The 13,201-nt window shown below is 42.3% G+C and overlaps 1 protein-coding gene across 1 annotated transcript; it reads right to left on the bottom strand.

The window, feature by feature from the left end:
- Positions 1–442: 442 nt before the first annotated feature.
- Positions 443–13,201, bottom strand: LOC129832917 (ubiquitin-conjugating enzyme E2 Z-like). Its single transcript, XM_055897043.1, has 7 exons — positions 12,405–13,201; positions 10,852–10,924; positions 10,213–10,400; positions 9,261–9,372; positions 8,758–8,870; positions 5,556–5,646; positions 443–1,825 (listed from the first exon to the last, which is right to left on the bottom strand). Exons 1-7 carry the CDS (start codon positions 12,839–12,841, stop codon positions 1,649–1,651), a joined length of 1,191 nt encoding a protein of 396 aa, XP_055753018.1. The 5' UTR covers positions 12,842–13,201; the 3' UTR covers positions 443–1,648.

Raw genomic sequence — 13,201 nt, 5'->3', positions numbered from 1 at the left:
GTATTTTTGTTACCATCACAAAACATCTGTGGCTCGTTTGAAAATCCTGGCGGTGGCTTTCAGATGACTGAAAAGGTGACACCATGGAGGTCTAACACCATGGAGGTCTAACACAGGTCTGTGCCTGTTTGGTACCGGCCGATTCTGCTAAACGGAGCTGAAGAGGCACCAGTCCACTGCCTTCCGATGAAAAATGCAATGGACAACGTGCATATATATATATATATATATATTATATATATATATATATATATAATATATATATATATATATATATATATAAATATATAATATATATATATAATATATATATATATATATATATATAAATATATAATATATATAAATATATATTATATATATATTATATATTATATATATATATACATATATATATTATATATATATATATATATATATATATATATATATATATATATATATATATATATATATATACACACACACACACACATTTGCAGACAAATATATTGGCACCCTTGAACGATTCACTACTTTCTTGTCAAATAAGTTCACACCTATATTTGTTTGATTTACATCTGCACAGACATTTTCTCAAAACTGAAATTTAGATTAAAGTCAAAATATGGCCTGGGCTACATTATTGGAAATTCTAATAAATTTGGTTGGAGGCAAGTGATGTGTAATTTTTCCTCACTTGTAATAAATTGCAAGTGCCTACAGGGTAAAAATAGCCACCCAACCAGTTTTGAAAATAAGAAATATTAAAGGGAGAGGGGGATACCTAGTCAGTTGTACAACTGAAATGTGTCTCCCGCATTTAACCCAACCCCTCTGAATCAGAGAGGTGCGGGGGGCTGCCTTAATCGACCTCCATGTCTTCGGCGCCCGGTGAACAGTGGAACTGCCTTGCTCAGGGGCAGAATGACAGATTTTTACCTTGTCAGCTCAGGGATTCGATCCAGCTACCTTTCAGTTACTGGCCTCAAAGCTCTAACCACTTGTACAATCTGTTCCACTGTAAAGTGCAAAGGTGCCAATATATTTGGCCGCAACTGTACATGTTTTGTACTAGGCATTAATGGATTTTTTGTTGTTGTTGAAACAAATGCAATTCATTATGACTCGGTTCATAATTGTATTAAGTACTGTTCAGATTAAAGAAAGATCATAAGAGACAATGGGACTTTAGAAGTGGATAGTCTGAGGTGTATGTACCGATGTATGATAGAATAGAAGTTGATGATCTGATTAAGACGATCGATGTGGTTGTACTGACTGAATATTGAGAATGGGCAATCTCAGATTTCACCTCTACTTCCTAATCCAATCAGGCATGGGGAAACAAAGACAAAAGGCAGAGTCTATAACAAATTGCTTTCAAAACAACTAGTGTCCATTTCTACAAGCCAAACTCCCCCATACTAGCATTGTTTCCTTACAACAGTTGAAAAATAAAATAAAAAATTAATCGAAATCCTGCAATGACTGCAGGGGAAGGAAAAAGAACCAATCAAAACAGACATTAGCTATCCCCTGCCTTTGTATCATAAGTGCTTCCTGATATCAAGCCTTTCCCCCTCCAACATCTCACTTGTGCCAAAACCATCCTGCAAAAACAGAAAGGGAGAAACAGAAAAATAGGTAGTGTGGCATCATCTTGTGGCTAAGGCTGGGAGCTGCCCTGGCTATCTGGGTCCGTGCCTGAGGAGCTGGTGTCCGAGTCCGAGTGGTCATCGTTGTCCTCCGGTGGGCACTTCTCCCGTATGCGCCTCTGGGTGGCACTCAGGCGTGCCAGTAGGCCCTGGTAATCGAAGCGACCCCTCTTCTCCCCAAAAGGGTCCTGGACGTATGTAAGGAGAGAAAGAGTGTGTGGGATATGCATCTCATATTTCAACATCTCATATTTTCCACTGTGGCGGAGGTTTAAAGCATGTGGGAGCAGTATATACTGTGTTTAAATTTATTTTGTATAAGTGAACAAATAATTTATTTATACATGTATAGAGAGCATTCTTTATATGTGTAGAGAGAACCGTCTGTAAATAAACCGGGACAAATTACTTTGGCAATGAAGAGTCAGATGAACTTGTGGCATGCATTCAGGGAAGCCAAGGGAAGCCAGGGGATTGCAGGCTTCCCAAAATAATTGACCAAGAAAAAAATAAATATTTTGTTTGTGTTTCATAAATTTCCTTCAAATCAAATTTTATTTTTGTCACATGCGCCGAATACAAAAGGTATAGTAGACCTTACCATGACATGCTTACTTACAAGCCCGAAAATAGAGTTAAGAGGGGAAAAAATACTAAAAAGTAATACAATAAAATAACAATGAGGCTGTATACAGTGGGCACCCGTACAGAGTCAATGTGCAGCGGTACAGATGAGTCGAGGTAATTTGTACTTGTAGGTAGGGGTAAAGTGACTATGCATAGATAATAAACAGCGAGTAATAGCAGTGTTACTCAGGAAACTAAAAAGATTTGGCATGGGTCCTGAGATCCTCAAAAGGTTCTACAGCTGCAACATCAAGAGCATCCTGACTGGTTGCATCACTGCCTGGTACGGCAATTGCTCGGCCTTTGACCGCAAGGCACTGGATGGTAGTGCGTACGGCCCAGTACATCACTGGGGCTAAGCTGCCTGCCATCCAGGGTCTCTATACCAGGCGGTGTCAGAGGAAGGCCCAAAACAATTGTCAAAGACCCCAGCCACAGACTTCTCTCTACGCATGGCAAGCAGTAGCGGAGTGCCAAGTCTAGGACAAAAGGCTTCTCAACAGTTTTTACCCCCAAGCCATAAGACTCCTGAACAGGTAATCAAATGGCTACCCAGACTATTTGCATTGTATTTCCTCATTTCCGGTACTCTTGGCAGCGCCAGTTGGACAGTGGGATTGCCTTCTGTTTAGCTGCCGTTATGGACGACTACTATCTCCGGTTCGGATTTTATTTGATACATGTGACCATATCATCGTAAAGTATGTTTTTTCAATATAGTTTAATCAGATTATTGAAATTTTTTCGGAAGTTTTGCCGTGTTCCGTTCTCTGACTTTGTTGACATTGGAGAGATCCGTGCCACTTGGCAAGTGCCCATGCTAAATGAAGAGGGAAATTTGCCGTTCCAGATCAAAACAACGACTGTTCTGGACAAAGGACACCTTGTCCAACATTCTGACGGAAGATCACCAAAAGTAAGAAACATTTTATGATGCTATTTCTAATATCTGTCGTGCATGTGAACTGGTCGTCGGCGCCAAAGTGTTTCTGGCTATTGTGGCTACGCTAATATAGCGCTACATTTTGTTTTCGCTGTAAAACATTTAATAAATCGGAAATATTGTCTGGAATCACAAGATGCCTGTCTTTCAATTGCTGTACACTATGTATTTTTCAGAAATGTTTTATGATGAGTAATTAGGTATTTGACGTTGGTGTCTGTAAATATTATGGCTGCTTTCGGTGCAATTTCTGATTGTAGCTGATATGTAAACTATGATTTATACCTGAAATATGCAAATTTTTCAAACAAAACATATGCTATACAATAAATATGTTATCAGACTGTCATCTGATGAAGTTGTTTCTTGGTTAGTGGCTATTTATATCTTTATTTGGTCCAATTTGTGATAGCTACTGATGGAGTAAAAAACTTATAGTAAAAAAAGTGGTGTCTTTTGCTAACGTGGTTAGCTAATAAATTTACATATTTTGTCTTCCCTGTAAAACATTTTAAAAATCGGACATGTTGGCTGGTTTCACAAGATGTGTACCTTTCATATGCTGTATTGGACTTGTTAATGTGTGAAAGTTAAATACTAAAAAAAAATATCTTTTGAATTTCGCGCCCTGCACTTTGAGCTGGCTGTTGTCATAAGTGTACCTACGTCGGGCTTGCACGCCAAACAGGTTAACACTAAGCTCTAGTCAATGAACAGCATTCTCACCTAGGTGTTCATTTTGTCTAGGTGGGAAAGGGCAGTGTGGAGTGCGATTGAGACATCTGAAAAATTCACAAGAGACTCAATGTACCTCACCAGAGAAAGTATCTGAGCGAGCAAAACAGCACCCCTCTGGCTCTGTATGCTGTCTGGTCCAAAATAGTATGACATTGTTGCCGCCCATAGCATTGAATGCAAGGGAAGCCAGTGAGCATTTGGCCTCCCTTGAAACAAATAATAAATTAAAAGTATAAAATAGCCAATCAGCGTTGCGCTAAACTGAGTGAGCTCAACTGTGAATCGTCCTGGCACACCCCCATTTTATTATTATTATTATTTTTTTTTAAAGACGTGTCAAGGGAAGCCAGTTTGGATTTTGCGTAACTTCTATCAAATCGCATCAAGAGCATACATCACCGACAGAAACAACTTGAATTATTGCATTTGGTTGTGTTCCTCCGATGGCTCGCTAGCAAAAATCGTGTCTTTCCTAAATTAGCCATGGATGGAGATAGGGATTTGGACCTGTGGTTTTACTTAATTCTCCTTACTGGCCAATGATTATAACAGCGATTCTGATCCAACCATTAATTAACCATATTGTTGTGCCCCTGGCCTGAGAGTTGAATAAGTTGAAGGCTAATGTTAACTAGCTAACGTTGCCTACGAAAGGAAGTTAAGCTAGCAAGCAAGCATTTTAGCCAGGTAGTCTGGGACAACAAAAAATAAAAGCGTGTACTGTATGACAGAGTGATCATCAACCGTTTCATCAATATGAGAGGATGGCATTGGCAGGTGAGTCAACTTTTTTTTAATACTTGCCCATACACAAAATCAGAACCATGGACAGCCACATCATTTTTAGACTATATTGTTTTTGGTATCTTTTAGTTGTCACTGTATTAGACTAAGCATGGGTGATTTGATGATGTTGAAATGGTGCTGGAATAGTGGAGGCAGCTCCTGTTTTCTTTGCGACTTGCGGTAACTCTGTGGTTCTAAATCAATAGTTGTTCAGTAGTCCGAAAATGTCGGAAACATTAACTTGCTCGACCATGTTGGAGGTCATGCAACTGTTTGTTACATGCAATATGCTTTGTGGACTTGTTCTCCGGGTTTTGTAATATAACAAATATGTGGTTAAATTTATTCTGCCACTGTCTTCTTATTGCCTTAGGCCTATATATCACCGTCGCAAGGCATATGAACCAACAGGTTATAAACCAAACAACGCAATTACCACAACACATAATATGGATTTAATTCTCCCCCCTCTGGCTTCCCCAGTGATTTTACCCACGCACTGCTCCTGCTCGTGGATATCATTATTATGTTTCTGCGTTCATTATGAAGGAAGTTGGAGGTAGTTTCGTATTCAAATAAAAGCTTGGTGATTAGTTGATTATTTGAGTCAGCTGCGTAGTGCTAGGGCAAAAATCAAAAATGTGCACCCCTTGGGGTCCCGAGGACCCAGTTTGGGAAACCCTGCTCTAACCCCAGGGAAGGTGCAGTGCATTAGTCACCAGGATGTGTGATGCATTATAACCTGTGTGTTCTGCTTCTCCAAGGTGCATAAAGAAACGTGTACACAGAGAGACAGACAGACAGAATGAGGTCTCTGGCAATACCTGCATGTTCTGTCCCTGTTGGTGTAGTCTCTCTTTGCAGACCCCCTCGTAGAAGTCATAGTACTCCAGGAATGATTTCTCCATCACACTCCTGCAACAGGAACATTCATGGAGGTTAATTAACCACCAAAACAACTACAAATTAAAATGACTCGCCATTGAAAGCGGTGCTTGTTCTAAAATGTATTGTGGGTCAGTGGCTTTGAACATGTCTCTTGCAATCTAATCTGTTTAGAAGGTTCAACAATATGCCTCAAATACAATAAGGAGATTAGACGTGGCCTGTAGCCTTAATTTGGAGTTCAGGCATATACAGTCCCTTCAGAAAGTATTCACACCTCTTGACTTTTTCCACATTTTGTTGTGTTACAAAGTGGGATTGAAATGGATTACATTTTCATTTTTGAGCACGATTTACACAAAATACTAAATATTAATGGAAAATAAAACTATTTTTTGATTAGATAAGTATTCAACCCCCTGAGTCAACACGTTAGTCACCTTTGGCAGCGATTATAGCTGTGAGTCTCTGGGTAAGTGTAAGAGCTTGGAAAACCTGGATTGGACAATATTTCCTATGATTCTTTTTTAAATTCTTCAAGCTCTGTCAAGTTAGACAGCCATTTAAGTCTTGCCATAGATTTTCTAGACAATTTAAGTCAAAACTGCAACTAGGCCACTCAGGAACACACAATGTCATCTTGGTAAGTAACTCGTGTACATTTTGCCTGGCATTTTAGGTTATTCTCCTGCAGAAAGGTCTGTTTGTCCCCCAGTGTCTGTTGGAAAGCAGAATTTACCAGGTATTCCCTCTAGGATTTTGCCTGTGTTTAGCTTTATTCCTTTTATCCTAAAAAACTCCCTAGTCCCTGCAGATGACAAGCATACCCATAACATGCAGCCAACACCATGCTTGAAAATATGGAGTGGTACTCAGTGATGTGTTGTGTTGAATTTGCCCCAAACATAATGCTTTGTATGCAGTATTACTTTAGTGCCTTATTGCAAACAAGATGCATGTGTGGGAATATTTTAATTATGTACAGGCTTGCTTCTTTTCATTCCATCATTTAGGTTAGCATTGTGGAGTAACTACAATGTTGTTGATCCATCCTCAGTTTTTTCATATCACAGCCATTTAATGCCAACTGCTTTAAAATCACCATTGGCTTCATGGTGATGAACTCCCTAAGGGGTTTCCTTCCTCTCAGTCAACCGAGCTAGGACGTCTGTATCATTGTAGTGACTGGGTGTATCGATACACCATCCAAAGTGTAATTAATAACTACACCATTTAAAGGCATATTCAATATCTGCTTTTTTATTTATACACACCTATCAATAGGTGCCCTTCTTTGCAATGCAGTGTAAAAATGGGGGTGGGGGGGAACAATGCAAATAGACCGGGTAGCCATTCGATTAGCTGTTCAGGAGTCTTATGGCTTGGGGGGGGGGGGGGGGGGGGGGGGGGGGGGGATAGAAGCTGTTAAGGAGCCGTTTGGACCTAAATGTGGCACTCCAGTACAGCTTGTCATGCAGTAGCAGAGAGAAGTCTACGACTAGTGTGGCTGGAGTCTGACAATTTTTAGGGCCTTCTTCTGACACCGCCAGGTATAGAGGTCCTGGACGGCAGGAAGCTTGGCCCCACACACTACCCTCTGCAGTGCCTTGTGGTCGGGTGCCGAGCAGTTGCCACACCAGGCAGTAATGCAACCGGTCAGGATGCTCTCGATGGTGCAACTGTAGAACACTGAGGATCTGAGGACCCATGCCAAATCTTTTCAGTCTCCTGAGGGGGAATAGGCATTGTGGTGCCCTCTTCACAACTGTCTTGGTGTGTTTGGATCATGATAGTTCGTTGATGTGGACACCAAGGAACTTGAAGCTCTCAACCTGCTCCACTACAGCCCTGTCGATGAGAATGGGGGCGTGCTCTGTTGGGGTGGTATGCAAATTGGAGTGGGTCTAGGGTTTCTGGGATAAGGGTGTTGTGAGCCATGACCAGCCTTTCAAAGTATTTCATGGCTACAGACGTTGAGTGCTACAGGTCGGGAGTCATTTAGGCAGGTTACCTTGGCGTCCCTGGGAACAGGGACTTGAAACATGTTATTACAGACTTGGTCAGGGACAGGTTGAAAATGTCAATGAAAACACATTCCAGTTGATCAGCGCATGCTCAGAGTACAAGGCCTTGTAATCCACCTGGGCCTGCGGCCTTGTGAATGTTGACCTGTTTAAAGGTCTTACATTGGCTACGGAAAGCATGATCACACAGTCGTCCGGAACAGCTGATGCTCTCATGCATGCTTCAGTGTTGCTTGCCTCGACGCGAGTATAGAAGTTATTCAGCTCGTCTGGTAGGCTCGTGTCACTGGGCAGCTCGCGGCTGTGCTTCCCTTTGTAGTCAGTAATAGTTTGCAAGCCCTGCCACATCTGACGAGCATCAGAGCCGGTGAAGTACGATTCAATCTTAGTCCTGTATGGCCTGTTTGATGGTTCATCGGAGGGCATAGCAGGATTTCTTATAAGTGTCCAGGTTAGAGGCCCGCTCCTTGAAAGCGGCAGCTCTACCCTTTAGCTCTGTGAGGATGTTGCCTGTAATCCATGGCTTCTGGTTGGTATTCCGTAGCCAATGTATGTACGGTCACTGTGGGGATGACATCATCAATGAACTTATTGATGAAGCCAGTAACTGATGTGGTGTACTCTTCAATGCCATCAGAAGAATCCCAGAAAATATTCCAGTCTGTGCTAGCAAAACAGTCCTGTAGCTTAGCATCTGTCTTCAATCATGTTAAAACACAATTATTGCACACAGTGAGTCCATTCAATTTATTATCTGACTTGTTAAGTAAATTCTTACTCCTGAAGTTATTTAGGCTTGCCATAACAAAGGAGTTGAATACTTACTGACTCAAAACATTTCAGCTTTCAGTTGTTATTCATTTCTAAAAACATAATTCCACTTTGACATTAGGGGGTATTGTGTGTAGATTAGTGACAAAATGACAATGTAATCCATTTTAAACTCAGGCTGTAACAACAAAATGTGGAAAAAGAGTCAAGGTGTGTGAATACTTTCTGAAGCCAATGTAGCTGGATCTAGACAATACATGACGTGGAACATTGACTCATCTCGACATCAGTCGACTTTTGAGTTCTCACTTTTATTTTTGGCGTGAACAATCCAAGACCAACTCACCACAGTGCTTCTGGACAGGGCACCTTCCCATCCAGCATGTCACATACAGCCACGCGCATGGTCTCATGGCGGATGCACTCGTTGTAGTTCTTGCTGTCCCCCGGGTGTCTCTCCTGGCAAAGGAAGTGTCAGAGGGAGCAGGTGTAAGGGGGACAATTCTTAAGCAACAAAAAAGTGATACATTCCACACTGATATGGTCAGTCTGTAGCTGATGACAGAAAAAAACATGTTTACACAGACTTCTACAAATGGGGAAGAAATGGCAAACGGACTAAATAAACACATAGAACGGCTGAAGACTTCTGTAAGTCAGACAACACAATCAGTCATATTACATCAAAATATCATATGCCAAAAACACAGTAGCTTTGATCAAAATGGCTGCATTTCTTCAGTGAACCACATTCCCCATAAGGCTGTAGGATTTAATTGCCTTCTGGGGATTGTGGTTTGGCTTGCCAGCTAAATTAGAGGCCCACTTACCAGTGGGCTATAGGCTTACCTGTTCAAAGCCTGGCTCATTGTGGTAGGGGTTCTCAGTCATCAGAGACTGGATGGAGATCAGAACTGAGGAGATACTCTGGGCTGGGCTCCACGCTGGCCCTGTCCAAGTCCTACACAACAAACCAGAACAAAGAGGTAAGTTTAAAGCACAAAAGATTCACGTCAGGAGCCCGCGCACTAAGCAAAAATATTAAGTGTAAATTGTATATGAACTACGGTGCTTCACCCCAAAAAAGTACTGTAGACTGAATAGTAGCTCAATTTTATTCTTCGGAGTGCAAGCTTTTGAACTCCCTGTAGGTTCTTGAGACTGACCAACACTACTATAAAGGGAACGAGAGGAAGTACCTCAAAGCTGATTCAAGGAGCCACAGGTCCAAAATAGCATTACGATACATGGGCACGTTATTCCAAGAAAAATAAAAAGGTATTCTATTTTCAATAGAATGATGGCATCACATCCTCTGGGCCAAAGTCACCCACACGTCGACAGTGAGGGGGAGATCTGGAACGAGTCTGGGATGAAGTACTGACATGCAAGAAATTATCTGCGTCTCTACATAGAGAGCTGCCATAAATAAGCATGTTCCGCCAAAGAAAGACCGCTACCTGAATCTACCCCTTACAGTTGTGGTCAGACCAGGTCAGGCATGAATAATACAGACTGACTTGCAACTATTGGGCACCACTGTCTGCTGTTTTTCATGCTCTTGTGTGTAATTAAGTGGAATCATGATATTGATTGCAGGTCTCATCACACAGTGTCCCAAGTAAATCATTTGTAAGAGCTGCTATTCTATGGGCCTGGGTTTAATAGGTAGACTTATGAATACCTTGTCCCATTTCAACCCCTAGTCACCCCATCCCCTAGTTCGAAAGGGAAATGGGTATAGATGTATGGGTTGCTCAGGTGCAGCAGGTTTCCCCTGAGCTGCAGGACCCTGGCTTACCCGAGGATGCTGAGGCATACTTTGCCGTTACGGTAAAAGTTGGGGTTGAAGCGCACAGTGTTTTGGCCGGTGGTGATGAGCTTGACCCGTGGGGGGTGGATGGGGTAGTCCGGGGGGCAGCGGAACAGAAAGAGGAAGAAGCCTCCCTCGTAGGGCGTGTCGAAGGGTCCTGTGATGAGGGCATGGATCTGAGGAGGGAAGACTAGAGTCAGGACTAATATATAGGGAGGGTGTCGATGCGTTGAATTTCTCCATAATTCGCATGGTTGCCATAATCCTCATAATAGTTGTGCAGAAAACTAATTCCAAGATGGCTGTTGTTCCTCTTGCCACAGCAAAAGTTCTTCAAGGCTGTATTTTTTGTTAAGTCCAATTTCATTTTTCTTTTGACTTAGTACAAACAGAGTCTGTGGGTTAGAATTTAGAAGACAAACAAGGCTAAATTACCTGATAAATACTTAAGTAAATTGTGCCCTGACTAAATTATGTTAACTTTCTTTCAAGAAGGATCCCCCCAACAACAACTTGAGCCTGGGATAGGAGTTGTTGGGGGAAGGGGTCTGGCTAGCTCAATGTACAACAGTAAGGTGGTCTGGACAGACCCCGTGGACCTAGATAGTGGAAGTCTGTGAGCTTTACCTTAGTCATGTCGTGAGGGTCAGGAACTACAAACATACCCGGGGGAGGCTCCTTATAGATGGACATTATATCCCTGAGGAAAGAGTAAGAAGAGAAACGTAAGAAAATATGCAAATACACAATGATAGTAGCCTGATCCCAGATCTGTTTGTGCTCTTGCCAACTTGGCATGATTTATTATTATATATATTTTTTAGCCTTCATTTAACTAGGCAAGTCAGTTAAGAACAAATTCTTATTTTCAATGACGGCCTAGGAACTGCCTTGTTCAGGGGCAGAACGACATATTTTTACCTTGTCAGCTCGGAGATTTGATCTTCGGTTACTAGTCCAACGCTCTAACCACTAGGCTACCTGCCGCCCATGATAGCACAAGCAGACTGTCACTCGGGGCACCTTTCATGCCAACAATGTAATGTTGATAACGCTGTGTTTATACATTTCATGAGGTCAATATATTAATTACTGAGAGTCACATAATACGCAAATGGATTTACACATGACATCAGTAACTCTGACCAATTAATACAAACTGTTGGCTTAACTAGTAGCCTAAGTAAGCATTTTCTTAGGGCATATTTTCCTACAGGATTTACCCGTGTTTCACCAAAAAGGCTCAAACTTTTCTGTTTCCATCTATGCGGGCCAGCACCAGTGTCTCACTGTGTCATAGCTCTGATGGACCCGCTCTCACTTGGAACCAAAAGCAGGCCTCTGGTACTTTTCAGCTGTAATTTACATAATTAACACCTCACAAAGAAACTGTTTTGATTATGCAGAGGTTGTTGACTCTGCTCTTCACAAATCCTGTCAGTCCTAGCTCTCCAACTCTAAGCGGCATGCTGCCTTCTCCCTAGTTTTCAGCTATTAGCTTCGCCCAAAACGACATATTTTGAACTACAATCCGAACGCTGTTTTAACGTTTAGAAACGTCATTAATCGTCGCTTGCGACAGGGCTTTCGAAACATCTTTCATCAGCGGGAAAGAATCCTTTAAAAAAACAGATACATAGTTATGGGTGCCTCCATCCAACGAAACTACACTTCTGCTACACTTCCCGAGTTATGCTTAGACACAGGTGTTCGGAGCATGCTAGATGGCTAATTAAACAATCCCTGTAACATGGAGATATGGACGTGTGGGAACACTAACCCTATGAAGGTGTGTATCAAAAAAAATGTTTTATGTGAAAATGATTACCCCCTGATATGAAAGGTGCTTCCAAAACCGTACTGCAAGCCACAAGCGTTAATGTTCAGATTGATTGTCAGGGCCCCTAAACAAAACTCCCCAATACAGAAGACGCCTTTCGTCCAATGACTCATGTGCATGGTCAAGGAATTGAGAGTCACAATCAAGGACTATATATGTCTAGGTATGTAAACACAGTAGAGTAACACTGGTGTTTGTAGAAAAGTAGCATTTATATATTCACAAAAATACACGTGTGGTGTGGTTCTTTCGTTTTCAGACAGCATGGAAGTTGGAACCACATCCCATATGTTCTAACAGGCAAGCCCACCAGTGCATAACTGCATTCTCAAATTATTACCTTTTGATTCGGAGAATGCATTGCTGGGACGTCTTCTCGTTGTCCCAGTCGGTACTTAGTGTTGGGTCCCAGGACGTTGCGTGAATCTGGGACAAGAGGCCCGCTCCGGCCACCCCCAAACCGATACCGCCCGGCAGAGCATTGGTGGCCGAGTAGGGGGGTATTGGAATGGCAGAGCCCACTACCGCGCTAAGAACACCTGCACCTCCAAACCCGCTCCCAGTCACCACGGTTGAGGTAGTTGTGGCTCCAGGGGCCATGACGGCTAGGCCAGTCTCCGCAGCCGCTGCTGGGGGTGGTGAGGCCGGGTTAGCTCCAATCGTCGAGTGGCCCGGCAGAGAATTACCCAAACTCGGTAACAGCGGAGCTCCATTTCCCTGACTACCAACACCTAACCCAATTTCACCATTAGAAACCTCTCCTACGCTATCCGCCATTGTAAATTAGCACGTGTTCAGGTTATAGCTAGCTCGCTAGCTACAGTTATTGACAGTTGTCGATACAGTAGTTTCTTGTTTTGAGTCCGTCCTCACGCAGTCGGTAAATGAGGAAGAACAAGGCGAGGCGAAGATGAGAAAAAGCGCTCCCACGGCATTGTATGCCTTTCTTCTCGCCTCCAAAAGTAGCTAATCGTGTTTAGCTACGTCTTAAGAACCTACAAACTGTCAGTCGAAAAGTTAATGCTATAATACATTACCCGTCACAAATTCTGTTTTAACAGTCACCAACGCAGTTTGCGGTTTCAGCCTGTTTATCGCCTAGCTTTTTCTTCGTTTTTCAATAACCACTTACTCTCC

Source organism: Salvelinus fontinalis, chromosome 34, assembly GCF_029448725.1.
Source record: "Salvelinus fontinalis isolate EN_2023a chromosome 34, ASM2944872v1, whole genome shotgun sequence".
Lineage (NCBI taxonomy): Eukaryota > Metazoa > Chordata > Actinopteri > Salmoniformes > Salmonidae > Salvelinus > Salvelinus fontinalis.
Note: the sequence above shows the minus strand (reverse complement) of the source record. Positions and strands in the feature narration are given on the sequence as shown.

Excerpts from the sequence above, each read along its gene's own strand:
- LOC129832917 (XM_055897043.1), bottom strand. The coding sequence starts at position 12,841 with ATGGCGGATAGCGTAGGAGAGGTTTCTAATGGTGAAATTGGGTTAGGT. Across the intron at positions 10,401-10,851 it reads ACCCTCACGACATGACTAAG|ATCCATGCCCTCATCACAGG; the intron begins GTAAAGCTCACA and ends TTCCCTCCTCAG. Across the intron at positions 8,871-9,260 it reads ATGAGCCAGGCTTTGAACAG|GAGAGACACCCGGGGGACAG; the intron begins GTAAGCCTATAG and ends TTCCTTTGCCAG.